Below are 17,657 nucleotides of genomic sequence, written 5' to 3' on the forward strand. Positions count from 1 at the left end.
CCACTACTCTAATGTCGAATTCAGTATGCACCATATTTGCCACTGACATGGTTAAATCCAACTTTAACTCTCATACAAGTAAGAAACCCGATCACATTCTCAGTCATCTCTAAGTTCAATCACTCTTATGAGAATCTCGATGTAATCTTAGCGACATGTATACTATGTGACTCTAAACTAACTACAAGTTGGAGTTTTTATTCACTATTTTACACAAAAGTTGAAAATTTATGAAAAAATTTACAATGCAAATGCTAAACCACTCCCTCACACTTGAACTTTACATTGTCCTCAATGTAAATTGAGTCATCCAAAGTAAGTCAAGGTGGGAAATCCTATATGATAATGTGACAAGAAATTAGAAAAAGTAAATAAATAACAAGAAAAAGCTAAAAGATAAGAAATACAAAACCAGTGGGTTGCCTCCTATGCAGCGCTTGGTATAAAGTCATCAGCTTGACTGTCAAGTTGAACTCCCCATACACCAATAATCTGAAAAGTTGGGGATCCATCCATAGAACCTGTTTTCCAAACACTAGCTTCACATAAATATTAGTACGATAAAACATAAATGAAGCTATTAACCGATAGATGTTTCCCCCACACTTATCCTTGTCCACACTTGGAAGTGTATAAATAAAAATTCAGGAACTTCTATGGTTTCTTCTATGCAAACATTCATTATATGAGAATCAAATGTTTCTAATTGTGGAAATCGAGAAACAAAGTCATTCAACAATATTCTCGAAGCACATACATTCAAACCAACAAGAGGTAAAGGAGAAGAAACAATATGCAAAGGGTTAGACAAACCTTGCACAATCTCTTGTATCACATAATCCTCTTCATCCTTGAAAAACTCAAGTGAATTACTCACCTCTTTTATATCATGGTCCTCTATCAAACCTTGCATCCATTCTTCATCCATTTCTACCTTAACTAAAGTCTCGGCATTAACATCATCATTATAATCCTTTACAAGATCAATTGGGTCTTCCTTAATATTGGTCATAACGGTCGCATTCTCAACATACTCGTCATCATTAGGCTCAAACTCTTTTGCGGCTGCAAATTTCGCTATAAGGAACTTTTTTAGAAGACTCAAAAATGCATCATCCTCAAGCTCCACCCTTTGAATATGCTCTTGATCATTATTAAGATCAATGCTTGAGTAATCTACACAAGTGTCAACATATTCCTCTTCGTCTTCATTTTGATCCCAAAAAGATTCCGCTGTACTCCTTTGGGAAATGTCACCATGAGTTGGTTCAAGCGATGTATCTTCATAATCATCATCACTTCCATAGTTAACATAAGATTGGTTCTCGCTGAATTTAGTGTTGCTAATCTCAATCTCATATTTTTGAATAGGTGAATGATCATTATTAAGATCAAGAGTTGAGGTAGTTACACAATTATCAACGAAAGACCCCAAAGGTTGGCCCTTTTCAACATTAGCATCAATCAAATATTCATCACAAACCATAGGCACATTAGAATAGTTATAGTTTTTAAAGCAAAGTTCTTCCTCATACCTTTCTTCTTTGATTTGATCAATACCTCTTTGTAAGTTAGCAATACCTTCACGAAGTTCTTGGAGTTGCTCTTCTGTATCCTCTTTATATTTTTGGAACTCTTGTTGTACAAAGTTGGAAACTTTATCTAGAAAGTCAGAGACATATTGTTCACGAGCATAAGAATCCTCCCATCCTTGTGGTTGTTCACACACATACCCGCCATAAGGTTGTTGAGGAAAACCATAAGGATCCATGGAATATTGGCCATATCCAATGAATTTGTTTTGATTATACCCCTGGAATTGTTGGAAGTTGTCATGTTGTTGAGATTGTTGGACGTATCCATTGTTCCAATATGCTCCATCCATGAGAAATAAGTACCTGAAACACAATTCTCAAAACAAGGTTAAAAACCAGAAAATAAAACAAAACTAAAAACAAGAAAATAAGAAACCAAAAACAAGTGACAACCGCTGCCTCTCCGGCAGCGGCGCCAAAATTTGATCGCTATCGTAGGCGCCAAAAATAATTACACTTTCTTACTACTCAAAATATATAATGAAGCAAGGGCAAGAAAGGATCGTTCCCACAGAGAGGACTAAGGTTGTCAAGTTGTTTCGGTTTCCTATAATAACAATGGGGGGTTTTCTGATTTTAATATAATAAACTAAATAAAAGCAAACAATAAAGGTAAACAAATCAAATCAAGGATGAGAAAGTATTGGTCACGGGTTTCATCTTCATTCACAAACATGTTTTCTACACAATAACTAGAATTGATATTTTAATCTCAACTTTTACCAAAGGCCCTAGAATACCTTGATCGCAAGAATATCCTGCTAAATTCCTCTTATCATCAACAAACACATTAAAAGATGCGAATACGAATTCTACCTAAGAGAACAACCTAACGTGTAAAAGCACTAATTAAGTTTAATTCCCTAGATGCATTAAGTTTTATGAAATCAGGACAATCAAAGCAATCGAACGTGCAAAAGCACTAATCCGATTTAACAAAGGTTATGACTCACGTGTGACTACTAGGATGTATCACTACAAGCAATAATCACAATTATACTACTTGTAATCAGGAATCTATCACTTTTGCGTATAATAAATCCAAATCTAGCAATGGAGATGAACACAAAATCAACCGATTCGCGACTCGATCAAACAAGTATTTAAATCATAAGAGAATATCAATAGTGAATCATAAACGATAAATCATGGAGACAAAACTAATTTATCATATAAAAAAGCATATTATGTGAATTCCAATTATTCCATAACCAATAATAATACTCTAGCTCATGTTCATGGTGTTCATAACAAGAAGAAAAAGAAAGGTTTTCATGTTTTCTAAATCCTAGAACAAAAGTAGAAGTAAAGATAAGATTTTAATCCACTTCTAACCCGTCCCCAGGTATGGAGAGAATTCTCTATTTGTAACCTTTCTAAGTCTCGCCTATCTACCAAAATCACCCTGATAAAACAACCCATGAGCCAAGCCCACAAGTCCAAGTCCAACCAGGTCAGCTGATTCGGATCGACTCACTGAGTTAACTCACCTGAAAAAAATACAGGCAGAGTCATGTTTATTTCTCCACTGATTTCAGGCCTGTTTCAGGCTTACTTCCTTGCACAATTCAATCCTAACATACATCTACTTGTTTCAGTTCATTCTTCTGCCATCAGTTCAATCACCACTATTCTCAAACCATTAGCCAAATAGCTTTAAAGTCAAGTCATAACCAAACCCCACCTGTAGCTTCAGTCACCTTCATTCTCTGCATCTCAGTAGTACCTCAGTGTTGCAGTTGCAATACTACTATTGACTCACGCCACAGACCAAAAACAGTTCCCTGTAACCTTAGCAACTAGCACAACCAGCTAATAGCTCCACAAATTTCTTTATAACCCATCTCAGTACCACACTTCCTTCAAGGCTCGAGCACCAAGTATTCATCTAAAACTCGACCATCGACATCTTAATCCATTCCTGCAACCACACAGACTTGCACCCTTCCAGTTCTAGCATCACTAGCAGACCCATCTTAACTATTTCACCAGCGACTGCACCTGCAATCGCCCATCTCATCAGCGCATTCCCTCTTCAGACACACTTGCATCTCCTCAGCCAATTGACCTTTGCAGAACCCATTGTTTCTCATATTCATATCTTCTTGACATTACAGCATCAGAACTCATCCATAACAGCTACACTGCCACAGACTGGAGCCATTTCAGTTCAAGTCCTTTGCATCTGTTACACAGCCAATACAATCACCAGCTGCACTAACACCTGCAACTCCATTTGTTGCCTGCAAATTCAATCATTGCATTCATTTCAGATTCCATAAGCTAATTCATTCCATCTAAGGCAATCACCTCAGCAGCATCAACCCATTCTCTGGCTCAGTCTTGTATTCGAACGACAAGCAACACTAACAGCTCAAGATTTGTGACACAGACCACCAACATCAGTAGCATATTTACTAGACAAGCCATCTCTTCTCAGCTTCCATGCCAGTAGCACATTCAATCCCAACAACCCATGGCTGTTTCAGTGCAACATCACCTCTTATGCCACATTGTCACAACCATTAGCAGCTTCATCTCCTCATACTACCACCAATAATCAGCTCCAAGTACATCTCCAAAGTTTCCACCAACAATACCAGCTGCAATCACATCTTTCCGAACCTGCAAGTTTAGTTCACAACTAGCCTTTGCACCACAAATCCCTGAGACTCCACTGTTGCTTCAATAACAGCTACATCAAACCAACAACAGCTGTAACTCCAGCTTCACTGCCTCATTCTTCTTAGCATCATACTTGCACAAACCCGCAAAGCCACACCAAATGATCATCTGCAGTTCAAGTTCACTTGAGCTTCACTTGAATACAACTTCACCTCAATGCCAGCAACACCATCAGTTATTGCACCTGCTTCACAAAACTGGCACCACCAGATTCATCTACTAGAAGATATTCCATACACAACCAACTTCAGAGCAACACCTGCATTGAGCTCGCAAACATCCATGGCAAGAACATCATCATTAAACCCTTCAACAGTCAGCTCAAATCCTTGACACTCTGCATAGCCACTGCACTTTCTGTAGCTTCTATAAATAGCTGCACTTGCAGCACCATTCATCCAGCCAACAACATTCTCAACTGACCTGACCATCTCCATAACCTGCAATTCAGCTTCAGCCTCATCTCAACTTCCTTTGCTCTGCCACCAACAAACTCCAAGGGCAGCAACCCATGTAACTTACTGATTCAAACCAATAAAGATGTCAGCTGAATCTCAACTCGTTCTCGTTCTCTGTCTCATTTCTATCTTCTTGTAACCTGAAGCTCAATATCATGGCTTGTAATTGCAACTGCTCATCTTCCTTGCATATCTTCTTAGCTCAATGAGCTCTGAAGCTTCCTTGTTCAGATAACAAACTCAAAAACCCCATCTCATTGTCTTCTAGGCCAACTGAACTCAAGAACTTCATCATAATCCCATTATTCTTCACACGAAACAACATCATCACAAATCCATCTTCACATTCAACAAACCCATACTTCAATTTGTGGAAAATCACCATCTGATTCATCTTCTCGCTTCAAATCATAGCAACAACTTCAACAAATTCCATATCTTCTCTCTGGATTGTTTTGAGCATCAATTCTTCTCTTACTCTGCTGGAACTTCAAATCTGAGTTAAACCCACTTCTCCTTATTCGTTCTAACTCATCAATTTCTTCTTCAACTGAGTTCTCGATTGAGAATTCAAACTCAGCAGAACCCTAACTACATTAACCAACAACAACAGTAGCAGCTGTTTCTTCATCTCGTGTTCTTGACTGCAACATATGCGAACCCCCATCGATTTCAACTCCAAACTAAACTTCATCACCACTTTTTTCTTCATCGATTACTTCCACCAGCAGCATCCGCACAAGTCCTTACTTTTATGAATTTTAGATGGGAAAATGATTGAGAGACTCTCAGATTTAGGGCCATGTAAGAACCAAAACTACTGTCGGCACCCAGTCGACTGATAGGGGCTACCAACTCAAACACGGCTTGTCAGTTCCAGATAACTAACAACATATTCTTTCTTGCGTAATGTAGCCGACTCCAAGTATAGCTTGTGCGTGAATTGATCTTTTTGCCACTTTCGCTCCGAATGAATGATTTCTCTTTCTTTTGTGCATATAGACTCCATTGCACCTAATACACTCAAAAGCAAACATAAGTACATAATTTACAAGAAAACTCGCAAAGAAAACATAAACTATAGATATAAATGAAGGTGTTTATGACACCTATCACTGATCAACCAAGGTTTGGCCGATGCTCGTCCAAACCATATTTTTAGGTATATTAATATAATATTATATAATTATACTTAAACAAAATCGGTCCCACTTAATATTTTCTTAAGGTTTCTAAAAGACCGAGTCCCATTTTCATATTAAAAAAAAATTAGTTTATACATAAAGGACTTCATAAGTTAGATTTGTCCACTCATCACTACAGAAAATCTGACGATCCTCGTGGCAGGACATTTGAGCAATTATTTTCTCCTAATGGACTTATTATAATATATGTGGATCTATCTAACAAAGGACGATAATATCTTAATTAGACAGAAATCCTCAAAATCCATTAGTTTCGATTAATATATCGTATCAACATCTGTGAGGACCGATACGATACCAATACGGCGATCCATATTTAGAAGTCGTACCAAGTTCAATTGGTCATTCTAAAGAGAAAAAGGCACCGTGGAGGAATGTGATTCAAGAAAAAAAAGTATCTTAGACAAGGCAAGCATCCCAGTAGACATGAATATACCTCAAGGTAAAGGCTTGTGGAAAGGAATTCTAAAAGTCAAAGTGTTAACGAATGAGCATTTGGAGATAAAAGGGGAAAGTGAAAAGAACCTATTTTTTGGCATGATACATGACATGGTAATATGACCTTAAAAGAGAATTTTCTTGAAGCTTACAAAAGGGCCAACTCAAAATGGCTATTAATTGCAGACTGTATAGATTAATATGGGAACTGGGAGTTGAAGATGAAAACCTTAAACACACAAGAAGCAAAATAAGATTACATAGCTACGATGAGAAGCATCGTGCAACCTCTAACTCTGAATCCTAAAGAAATCTTGGTCGGCTGGTTTGGAATCACATCTGACACATTCCAAAACAAAAGATCTTATGAGTCTTACAACAACTCAACTGATCTGACAAATACCTTTGCTCAACAACTTTGGAAGAAGAATGTTCCCCCAAAATGTCAATCCTGTTATGATCAGCGCTAAACCTCCAACATAGAAATATCATAATTCAAGACTCTATTTACAAGCTATGTTGAATGGTTGAAGAATATGCCGATCACGTTTTCTTCCATTGCACATATGCTGCGAAGGTATGGTTTCACTTTATTAAAGCTTTCAAAATATCTTGGTGTATGCATGAATCTCTCATGCAAAATCTAAATGTCTGGCGAACAATGGGCCTCAATCTTAGAAATACAGACACTTGGAAACTACTCCCATATGCCATCTTCTGGACACTTTGGAAGGAGAAAAACTCAAGAACTTTTGAAGGCAAATCTATGACCAGTAAGGACTGTATTGTAGAGGTGAAATCTTTGTTAATTTTATGGTCTACTTGATACCTATCACTTGCATGATTGCATTCTAGCTAACAGAGAAGCAATGGTATCATAATGTTTTAATATCAAGTGGTGGTTGCTTCTCTTGGGATCAAAACAAGATCAATACCTACTTTGAACCATATATAAAAGCTAAGATTCTATCCATTTCTCCGAAAAGACAAGAACAAGACAAAATAAGATGACAACATCACCCCTCAGGAATCTTCTCGGCAAAAAATGTATATAACTTTATCATAAATCAAAACCAATAAGACAATAGCCTAAATAAATTTCCATGGAAAAAAATATGGAAGATACAAGTAATTCCGAGAATCAAATTATTTGTCTGGAAATTAGCTCAAAAATCCCTCCCAACGAATTTAAGACTCGGAGCTCATAATACAAACATAAACACAGAGTGCACAATGTGCGATTCACAGGAGAAATAATCAGAACAACACTTATTTCAGTTTTGCCCATTTGCAAGAGCCATATTTGGACTCTCTCCAGAAGCAGTGGATACGAGAATTGGTTCGAACTCCATAGTTAATTGGATAAATGAGTGGATCATGGATCAAGAATTCTTACAATGGTCTGATAAAATCGCAACTATATCTTGGTTTATTTGGAAGTACAGCTGCTTGGTGGTTTTCGAAAAAATTATTCCAAATCCGAATCACCTCATAGAGCAAATCAATAAATTCCTGCACCAAAATTCTCAAGGAAAGATCCAACAAAAATTGAAGAACAAAGAAAGAAATATCCCCAAGGAAAAATAGTCCGACTTAAAGACGGACATGATAATCTTTATTGATGCGGCTTTTAAAAAAGAAGATTCAACGATGGGATACGCCTTTTTTATTTACTCAGTGGACAACGAATCTTTCGTGCATATTACAGAGGAATCGGAGTGGGCCTCCTCAGCTTTTCATGTAAAATCAAAAGCCTTATTAAAAGCCTCCTCATGGTTAAGTGAAAATATATTATCTAGTCTCTCGATAGCAACGGACTGGAAAACACCGGCGGAAACGATCAACAAGACTTGTAAAGATTCTCCTTGGAACACGGATAATTCCATTCAGGAAACTATCTCAATATTGGAAAATCTCCCACAGACCCAGGTAAAGTATATAAACAGGGAATTTAACTATGCAGCGGATTACATTGCTAAAGAAGCTCGGATAAAACAACTTAGGCACATGTCTTCCAATATTCAGGAAAAAGTTTTAAAATCTAGTGTTATTTCCAATATTTTTGTCAAAAATGAAATGATAAATCTCTTATATTCTGTTATATGATTAATAAAATTTGCCTTTTCATCAACAAAATAAAAATAAAAATGGTTGCTTCTCTCTTTTTTGAGTTATATGAAGTTAACCGTCAAAAAAATAAAAAAAAATAAAAATAAAAATTCAATTGGTTAAAAGCTGGACCAAGTTCAATGCGCATCCCCTTCAAATATTTCCTAGCGCAAATATTCTCTCGGCAAAAAAGTGCTTCAAAAATAAGGGAACAATTTGGGGTAGAAAACTGGAGGGTAAGAAATTTACAGTAAAATAAAACCCTAACCATGTCTAGGCGAAGACGTTTTAGGATGAACTCTTCCTCTGATGAAGAAGACATCTCTGTTTCAGAAACCCTAATTTCTTCAAACGCAAACCCTAATCCCAACTCTAATGATCCAGTAAACACTTCTGCTACTTCAGAAGTTATTCCTCTTGAAATATCCGATGAAGATTTCGCCGATGTTCCTGAAGAATTCTCTCCTCCAAGACCGAACCGAGTGCAAAATCAAGATCAATCTTTTCAAGATTCAGTTGCGGAGACGATTCCCTCTCTTTCCTCCTCTACGGAAAGTAGTACTGGAACCACGATTGGTAGTTTTCTTGGGAATCTTGGATTGAAATTGAGAACAGAATGGTTGCATTCATGTGCTTCTGAGTTGAATAACTCTATTCCCGGTTATGCTAACTTGAATGTTGCTGAGAAAGGGAGGCTCATTTTCGAGCAGTTTTTGTTTTCTGATATGAATTTATCTGGTGGTGGTTTGCTTCCTGAAAATGTTCATACTTTGCATCTAGTTGATCTTCCGGGTCCATTTGTTCTTCAGGTATTACGTTTAAGTAAACATACTGCTTGCTCTTAGAAGTAATGTAGTTACTGTTACATCATGTTTGAATATGTCATTATGAATTTGAACTCGAGTAACAATTTTTACTGGCAGGTTGATGAGATAGTTAATATAAGTTGTCATCTACGAGATAGGTATCAGAATGTACCTGCAGGGATCAAGAGGTGTCTTAAGTTGTCTATGACGGATGGTGTTCAACGTGTATTTGGCATGGAGTACAGACCTATCAATAGTCTTCAAGTTTTAGTTCCTGCTGGTTTGAAGGTTTGTACAACTGAAATGAAATAACTTGAAATTGGGTTTTTTTCTTTCGTGTTACTCTATTGTTTCTTTAAGTAGGTGTTTCTTGTGGGATAACTTAAGGTACTTTGTTGGGTAAGAAAAACTTGGAATTTATGTTTTTTGGCATATAGGTTGTCATCCGTAATGTAAATGTTCGGCGTGGGCTTCTAATGCTGGTGCCTGAAGTCTTGGAAGTACTTGGTGGAATGGTGGAAGATTTGGAAATTGCACGCAGGAAATTAGTTGAAGAAGTAAATAAGCCTCCTAGGGGTAAAAGGTATGTATATGAGATGGATATTTGAGCTCCTTGCTAGCGACAATATCTAACTTCTGTTGTTCAAAGCTGTCTTTAGCTTCAAAATAGTTTTAACCATTGAATAATCCACCACCATTCAGTATTAGTTTACCATGATGCAGAACGCGGACAGGGGTTGTTCCTCCTTTGGCTTCTAGAGCTACTATTGCTGCTTGGAAACCTGATGATGTTGACGATGGTGCCAATGGTGTTGGAAATAGTGCCATTGCTGACAATTCAACTTTGCAGGATGCGATTCCCTCTAGATCATCTACCCAAGGTATTCTTGGTTTTTGTCATGTGAATTCGGTTCCCTAAAAAAAAACCCTTCTTTCTCAACTTTTAAAGCAGAATTTCTTATCTGTATTTCATGTTGTGACCATATAGGCCACTACTTCAAATTTGTTAATACTGTTACATGAAAGATTTGAAATACTTAGGTTTGGGAAGAGCGTCTTTTGCCAAATTCATACTGAAGTTACGGGAAGAATAAGGATGCTAGCTACTTCAATTAATGCGATTAAAAAAAACATTTTTCATTTCCGTATTATGCTTCTTCCTCTGTTGATTCACTTATTTTCTTTTCCATTTGTCAGGAACTCCATATGCGCCATCTTCTAACAACACCTTTATAAGGTCAAGGGAAACGACCGAACAAGTGTCTGGATTTCCCAATAGGGCTTCCAATGTTGAAGGTAATCCAATATCTAGAACTGCAACTGCCCCATCTGCCACCAACACCTTTGGAAGGTCAAGAGAAACAACCCAACAAGAGACTGGAATTTCCAATAGGGCATCCAATGTTGAATGCAACACGGCATCTAGAGTTGCTGCTGGGTTTAATGAAATCAATATGGTTGATGCTACTGCCCCATCTGCCACCAACACCTTTAGAAGGTCAAGAGAAACGGCCCAACAGGAGGCTGAAATTTCCAATAGGACATCCAGTGTTGAATGTAACACGACATCTAGAGTTGCTGCTGGGTTTAATGAAATCGATATGGTTGATGCTACTACCCCATCTGCCACCAACACCTTTAGAAGGTCAAGAGAAACAACCCATCAGGAGACTGAAATTTCCAATAGGGCATCCAATGTTGAATGTAACAGGGGGTCTAGAGTTGCTGCCGGGTCTAATGAAATCAATATGGTTGATGCTACTGTGGCTATGTCTGAAATTGATATCACAGAAGAAGAGTTTGCTGTCCCCAGTAGGAGGCCAAACATAGAATGTAACCCATCCTCTAACGCTGTTCCTTATGTTGGGGAAATTGCTATAGACAACTCACACAGATTAACTGGAGACAAAGAGATTCCTTTTACATACTTGGCTAGTTTGTTGTCTGATTGGGCTGTGAAGATGGATGGCGCACCATTCATCCGGGGTAAAATCAAGGTATCTCACTCATCCATTTGTTTCCAGCAAGTTGCAGTGGAATGTTGAATTTAGCTCTTCCATAATTATTATTTTTTGACTTGCAACACGATTTCAATCTGTGGAATTCTAGTGTGTCATGACTGGCGTAAGAGGATTCCAGTTTAAGAATAGGACAAAGTATGAGCTTCTCGTTTATGTTGATGATGGGAGCCTCATTTCCGAGGTTTGCATCGACCACAATGTGAGCTTAACTTGAACATTCTATTACTCTCTTTTCCGGGTACCTTTTATTTTGTGGATAATCTTATGCAATGAGTTTCACATGCTATTCAGGTTGTGCAAACTCGAATAGGTCATTCTCCGGAGGAGGTTAATGCTGCTCTCTCTTCTCCAGACAAGAACATAGTTGGTAAGATGAGGGAGACCATGATGGCATTTCAGACCATTTTGTCCAATTTTGAGGTATTGTTCCTCAGTTTTAATCGCCTAAATTGGCAATCATAACTCTAAAGCTGATCTTATTGAAGAGTGTTTAGTAGTAAATGACGGAGAATAAACAGGAATTTTGTTATCCGACTTCTATTTCAGGGTACGTTGCTGGTAGAGATGAACAAAAGCTCTACTGTCCCTGTTGTCCTTGAGATGAACGAGGGCAGTTCAACATCTGATGCCTGGTGGCTTCTGAGACGACTTGACTTGTTCACATCTCCGCAAACCCCACAGCATCATCAACTAGAACCCATTGCAATATCACCTTAGGGTGGGATGAAGCCACTGAGAATGGATCTCCATCAACAGAAGTTGAATCTCCATTTACTTCTGAACATTCAGCCAAGAGCACCAAAATGCTCTTCTTGAAACCCAAGAACAAATCGTGAGATGCATTTGGCATTGGAAAATGTTTATTAAATAGGAACACCTAGATTTTCCAGTTTCTTGTAATTCATATATTCAAGATGAAAAGCACTACATTTTGTAGATCATAGCATATACGGAACCAACACGGACACAGAAAGAGAAAGATTTTTTTTGTTCATAAGCTGATGATTTGGAAGTTGTAATGGTATTGTTTATCAGGAAGCTATTATTATAAGTCAGAGCTCAGGTTCCAAGCAGATGCTAGTATTTGCTAACTGGATAGAAGAAAGTGTTGCCTCCTACTCAAAAACGAACGAAATTGATTTAACATTTCAAAAACAAAAAATAATAAATGTACAGTCCAGCCATATACCGAATCAGCAGAAAACATAGACCATGATCCCATTGCTGGCATTCCCAATCATGACTCCTCCAATGGCCCGAGCCCCGAACTATAAATATAAATACATTTTCACCATGACCACTTTAATCTAGCAAAGTCAAACCCTTCCTTCAGACGCTTCATTTACCAACGCATCAGCACCCTTCATTTAAAACCACGCGACAACAATCTGACGGTAAATTCTGAACAAATTCAAAATTCAAATTCCTTTTGTCCAGGCGGTGCTGAACGGTCGCACATTTTTCCATATGTAGTCCCTCTTTAACTCTATATACATCTCACTACTTGAACCCTAAACTCCTCAACTTCTTTCTCTTTGAAATCTCTCTAGAACTCTGAAGAAAAGCTTTTTTTTTTTCTTCTTCTTCTTCTTCTTCTTCTTCTTCTTCTTTTCGTAATGAATTTTTTCTTTGAGGATAGAGCGATGGATTTCCATAGTCTAACAAGGAGACAGCTACAATCTCTTTGTAAGAAGAATAAAATTCCAGCCAATATGACTAACGTCGCCATGGCCGATGCACTTTCTTCTCTAACTACTGTAAGTTTTACCAACTCCGTTTGATCTGTGTGATTTCCCACCTAATCTTGTTTGATCTCGTTAACCCTAATTATTAAATAGATGAATCATGTTTTCATTTGTATAGTATATTTTGCCCTAGTTTATTTTATATTGGTTCCATTTTTTGATTATTTTGGTTTCATAATTCTACTTTGCCCTAATCTGATACTGGGTTCAGTTTTGATTGTTTGATTTCGTTCGTTTCACCCTAATTAGTTTTATGTATTGATATTTGATTTCATTTCTTACTGTTATGCGTACAGTGAAGAATCAAAGGGGATTTATATTTGTTTCATTGTTTTGATTTGGGATATAGGTTTTTGAATATATAGATAGTCCTGAAAATCCATGGAATAATGTTTCTCTGGTTCATTTTAGTAATGGAAGCTAGTGGTTACTGGAGTTTTGGTACCCTGATTCTCTTAATGCTGTGTTCCTGATTGTCTAGTTACGATATCAATGCCTTTAGGGTTTCTGATGACATTCTTATTTGGATTCCTTCATTTGCCCTAATCTATCGTTACTTTTTGATTAGGTTGAGGGGATTGAAGACATTGGAAAATCTATGCCCGAGACACCACTCACCACCAGGAAAACCACCACTGCAAGAAAACCAGTTAAACGTGAAACTGATTTGGTCGAAACTTCTAATAGTGTTGCTAGACATAATCGTGCACCTTTAGCAGGAAAGCCATCTGGATCACAGATTATTATACCCAGTACTCCAGCAACAAGAAGTTGTAGGAAAAAGGTTACTGGAGCTTTGGTTTCTCGTAAAAGTGTGTGCAAGATTGAGGAAGATAGTGATGTGGGGAAGGAAGTTCCTGTGGTTGATAATGTGTATAGTACGAGGCGATCGACCAGATTGCAGCAGAAATCTGGAGTTAAAGTTTCTGTGTGTGACCAGAAGGTAGGAGGAGGAAGAAATGATGCTATTAAAATTGAAATGTTGTCTGAAGAAGAAAATGATGGGGACACAAAGTCTGAAGTAACTAGTGATGTTCAACAGGAAAATGATGTTGTTAAGATTGAAATGGTGTCCGTAGAAGAAGATGAATCAAAGCCTGAAGTTACTAGTGATGCCCAACAGAAGAACGATGCTGTTAAGATTGAAATGTTTATTAAAGAGGAAAATGATGAGGCAATCAAGTCACAGTCTGAAGTAACTAGTGAAATTCAACAGACAAATGAGGGTATACTTTTTACTTCAAAATATTGTGCTCTTCCTTAACATTTTCAAAGTTTGTCTTAGAACCCTAACTTAATGATGGTGTATTTTTCAGGAATTAAGGTCGAGGTTTTGAAAGAAGAACAAGATGATGTTGATTCTGGAAATTTGTCTAATACTGTGGACTTCGTTACATCGTTGGTGTTGGAGAAATCTAGAGATTTGGAAGATGGTGATCAAGATGCTGCTTCTGAAGGTTCTTCTTCTACTCTGATCATGAGAGAGGTCTCTAGGGACAACATTTCTGAGGTTCTTGATGGATGCACTTCTGAAGTTTTTTCTGCTCCCATGATATCTATAGATGAATCAACAGACATTGCTCTTCAAAAATCTTCCCCAGTGGAGGAGGAAACTGAACAACCTAAATACAAAAGCATGGTAAGTGAAAATCAACCCATGGAAATCAATGAGGTTGTAGACTGTAAGGGCGCTCAGGATTTGGAATTGAAGTTCATAGATGAGAATGAAGAGGACTGTAAGCTCACATCTGAGGTTGAGCTTTACGATGTCAAGGGCAACGAAGTTTGCACTTCTGAAGTTTCTTCTGCTCCTATTATGTCTTTAGAGGAGTCCATGGACATTGCTGATGTTCTTAGTAAATTTTCTCTAATGGCTGAAAATTTTATAGACAAAAATGAAGATAAAAACATAGAAAGCGAAAATCAATCCGTAGAAACTTATGGAGTTGAAACAGGGGTCACTAATGATTTGGAATTGATGTGCACACACGTGGATGGGAATAGTGGTGTCAGGTTTACTGAAGTTGAAGCAATATATGCAGATGGATCTTCTTCAATGGTGGTGAAGACTGAAAGGTTGGGAAATATAAATGAGGTTGTTGTTGGAGTGAAGGCCGCTCTTGATTTGGAATCGAAGTTCACAGATAACAGTGAGCCTAGTGATGTAAAATTCACTGAAGTTGAAGACACTGATGTATCTTCTCCAGTGGTGGAGATAACTGAAAATTTGGAATCGAGGTGCACACACGAGGATGAGAATAGTGGTGTCAGGTTTACTGAAGTCGAAGCAATATATGCGCCTAGTGATGTAAAATTCACTGAAATGGAAGATATACACACTGATGTATCTTCTCCAATGGTGGAGATAACTGAAAATTTGGTAGACTCAATGGTGTTTGAAGTTAAGCCCGCTTCTGATTTGAATTTGAAGTACGCAGACGAGGACGAGTTTGGTGATTTCAAGGTGACTAAAGTGGATCCGTTCTATGCTGACGAATGTTCTCCAATGGTGGAGGAAGCTGAAAATTTGGAAGACTCAAGTGTGGTTGCTGAAGTTGAGGCTGCTCCTGATTTGGACTCGAAGTTTGTAGATGAGGACGAGCTTAGTGATGTCAATGTCTCTGGCGTCAAAGCAAACTATGCCGACGTTTCTTCTCCAATGGTAGAGGAAACTGATAATTTGGACAACTCAAATGCGGCCACTCCTGATCTGGAATTGAAGTTAGGAGATGAGAATGAGCTTTGTGATATCAAGGTTTCTGAAGTCAAAGCAACACATTCTGACGAATCTTCTTTAATGGTGGAGAAAGCTGAAAAGTTGGAAGACTCAAATGTGGTGGTTGAAATTAAGCCCGCTGATGATTTGGAATTGAAGTTCATAGATGAGGATGAGCTTAGTAATGTCAAGCTCGCTGAAGCTGAAGCAATCTATGCTGATGAATCTTCTCCAATGATGGAACAAACTGAAAATTTGGAGAGCTCAAATGTCGAGAAGGAGAAGAGTAAGCGCATATTTGAGGCCTCTAAAGCTGAAGAATTTGAATCCATGAAAGACTCGATTAAGGAAGTCATGAGTAGTCTGGAAGATAAAGAATGTAATTTAGAGGCTCAGCAAGAGGATATAGTTTTAACTGAGGTTGAAGCTGCCATCAATGATGGATCAGAAATTCAGATGGTAGGTCTGGAAAAATCTGATTCAATTTCAGATGATCTTGAAATGGCAGCTATTTTTGATGATGATTGGTTGTCTGATGATGAAACATCTTCTTATGAGTCTGAAGATGATTTTGATACCAAGGCACCTAATTCTGATATTATGGAGGAGATGGAGGATACTGAGTCAGATGCTGAAGAGGAGATCTTAGCTGCTGCCGAGGAGAATGAGGACTGTTCCGGGGTTGACATTTCAAATGCTGTTGAGGAGTACTCCATCTCTCCATCAGTCAATGATCCAACTGTGAACGAGACTGTAATGTCTGTTGCAACTCCTACCAAAACTATTGCTTTAGAGAATGTGGTACGAGGAACGACACCCTTGAAATCATCTACCAAGAAGAATGCTGCTACTACTCCCAGAAGTTTTATCATTTTCAATGAAAGCAAGGAGATCAATGAAAGCGGCAAACTCGGTGCAAGAAGTACTTCTAAGGTGGCAGATAAAATAGTACCTACAGAGAAGGAGAACACAGGTGAAAGCACTGCTCAAAGAAAATTGAAGGCTACAAGTGTAAGACAACTAAAAAAGATGATCAAACAACTCACTCTCAAGGACAATAAGAATACCATTGTCGAGGTAAACATGGAATATGAGCTCCTCCGTAGGGTTCCGCAACTTGATACTTAAGTAGCAATTGCTATATGTTATGAGTTTACTAATCTTGGTCTTCTTTTTGTGTAATCAGGAGCAGGTGCATTTGGGGAAAAAGCCTGCACTACAATACAATAAAAAAACCACTGTCAAGGTAAACATGATATGTTAGCTCCTATTTAGGGCTCGTCGAAGTAATACTATATTAGTAATTGTAGGAATACATTATAAGCTTACAAACTTTGATTGTTTTTGGTGTAATCAGGAGCAGGTGAAGGTGGGGAAGAGGGCTGCACTACAACAATTGACCGATAACTGTTTGGCGGATGAGAAACAAAAGTGAATTGTTCTCTACATAGTACTGTTTGATTGGGATCTATCTATGAAAAAAAAAGTGTGGGAAGTGAATATGTGAAGAGTTTTTTTTTTTTTTGGTTGATGAGGTTCATATATTGTTAACCTCATTTTTCAGCAGTGTTTTCTTTTTTGTGCAGTTGTCTGTTTGGCCTTATAATGACGAACAAAGGAGTCAATGAACAATTGATTTAAGGTTTTACTTTTGCAAGTATGTTGAGTCTTAGGCGGTAATGAAAATATATGAATGAAGCATAAAATAGTTTTTCGAATATCTTTTCTTTTGTTCATATCACACACGATTTTGATGAGTGACCTATGTCGTAAAAGGCGCTAGGCGAGGCGCCAAGCCCATTGCCTCGCCTGGAATTTTAATTTCTTTTTGGTCATATCGCCTTTCCTTGGCGCCTTTTTCTGGAATGATTTTTTAGGG

The 17,657-nt window shown here is 37.8% G+C and overlaps 2 protein-coding genes across 2 annotated transcripts; both read left to right on the plus strand.

The window, feature by feature from the left end:
- Positions 1 to 8,709: 8,709 nt before the first annotated feature.
- Positions 8,710 to 12,390, plus strand: LOC113281432 (recQ-mediated genome instability protein 1-like). Its single transcript, XM_026530162.1, has 8 exons — positions 8,710 to 9,299; positions 9,414 to 9,584; positions 9,734 to 9,879; positions 10,020 to 10,177; positions 10,494 to 11,293; positions 11,406 to 11,516; positions 11,609 to 11,737; positions 11,864 to 12,390. Exons 1-8 carry the CDS (start codon positions 8,760 to 8,762, stop codon positions 12,032 to 12,034), a joined length of 2,226 nt encoding a protein of 741 aa, XP_026385947.1. The 5' UTR covers positions 8,710 to 8,759; the 3' UTR covers positions 12,035 to 12,390.
- Positions 12,391 to 12,837: 447 nt separating this feature from the next.
- LOC113281433 (golgin subfamily A member 4-like) lies at positions 12,838 to 17,435 on the plus strand. The gene is made up of 5 exons (XM_026530163.1): positions 12,838 to 13,074; positions 13,631 to 14,288; positions 14,379 to 16,855; positions 16,965 to 17,024; positions 17,136 to 17,435. The coding sequence occupies exons 1-5, from the start codon at positions 12,934 to 12,936 to the stop codon at positions 17,211 to 17,213; spliced, it is 3,414 nt and encodes a 1,137-aa protein (XP_026385948.1). The 5' UTR covers positions 12,838 to 12,933; the 3' UTR covers positions 17,214 to 17,435.
- Positions 17,436 to 17,657: the final 222 nt, after the last annotated feature.

The sequence above is a fragment of the Papaver somniferum genome, chromosome 5 (genome assembly GCF_003573695.1).
Source record: "Papaver somniferum cultivar HN1 chromosome 5, ASM357369v1, whole genome shotgun sequence".
Classification (NCBI taxonomy): Eukaryota; Viridiplantae; Streptophyta; class Magnoliopsida; order Ranunculales; family Papaveraceae; genus Papaver; species Papaver somniferum.

Excerpts from the sequence above, each read along its gene's own strand:
- LOC113281432 (XM_026530162.1), top strand. The coding sequence starts at position 8,760 with ATGTCTAGGCGAAGACGTTTTAGGATGAACTCTTCCTCTGATGAAGAA. Across the intron at positions 9,300-9,413 it reads CGGGTCCATTTGTTCTTCAG|GTTGATGAGATAGTTAATAT; the intron begins GTATTACGTTTA and ends TTTTACTGGCAG. Across the intron at positions 10,178-10,493 it reads CTCTAGATCATCTACCCAAG|GAACTCCATATGCGCCATCT; the intron begins GTATTCTTGGTT and ends TCCATTTGTCAG.
- LOC113281433 (XM_026530163.1), top strand. The coding sequence starts at position 12,934 with ATGAATTTTTTCTTTGAGGATAGAGCGATGGATTTCCATAGTCTAACA. Across the intron at positions 14,289-14,378 it reads AATTCAACAGACAAATGAGG|GAATTAAGGTCGAGGTTTTG; the intron begins GTATACTTTTTA and ends TGTATTTTTCAG. Across the intron at positions 17,025-17,135 it reads ATAAAAAAACCACTGTCAAG|GAGCAGGTGAAGGTGGGGAA; the intron begins GTAAACATGATA and ends TGGTGTAATCAG.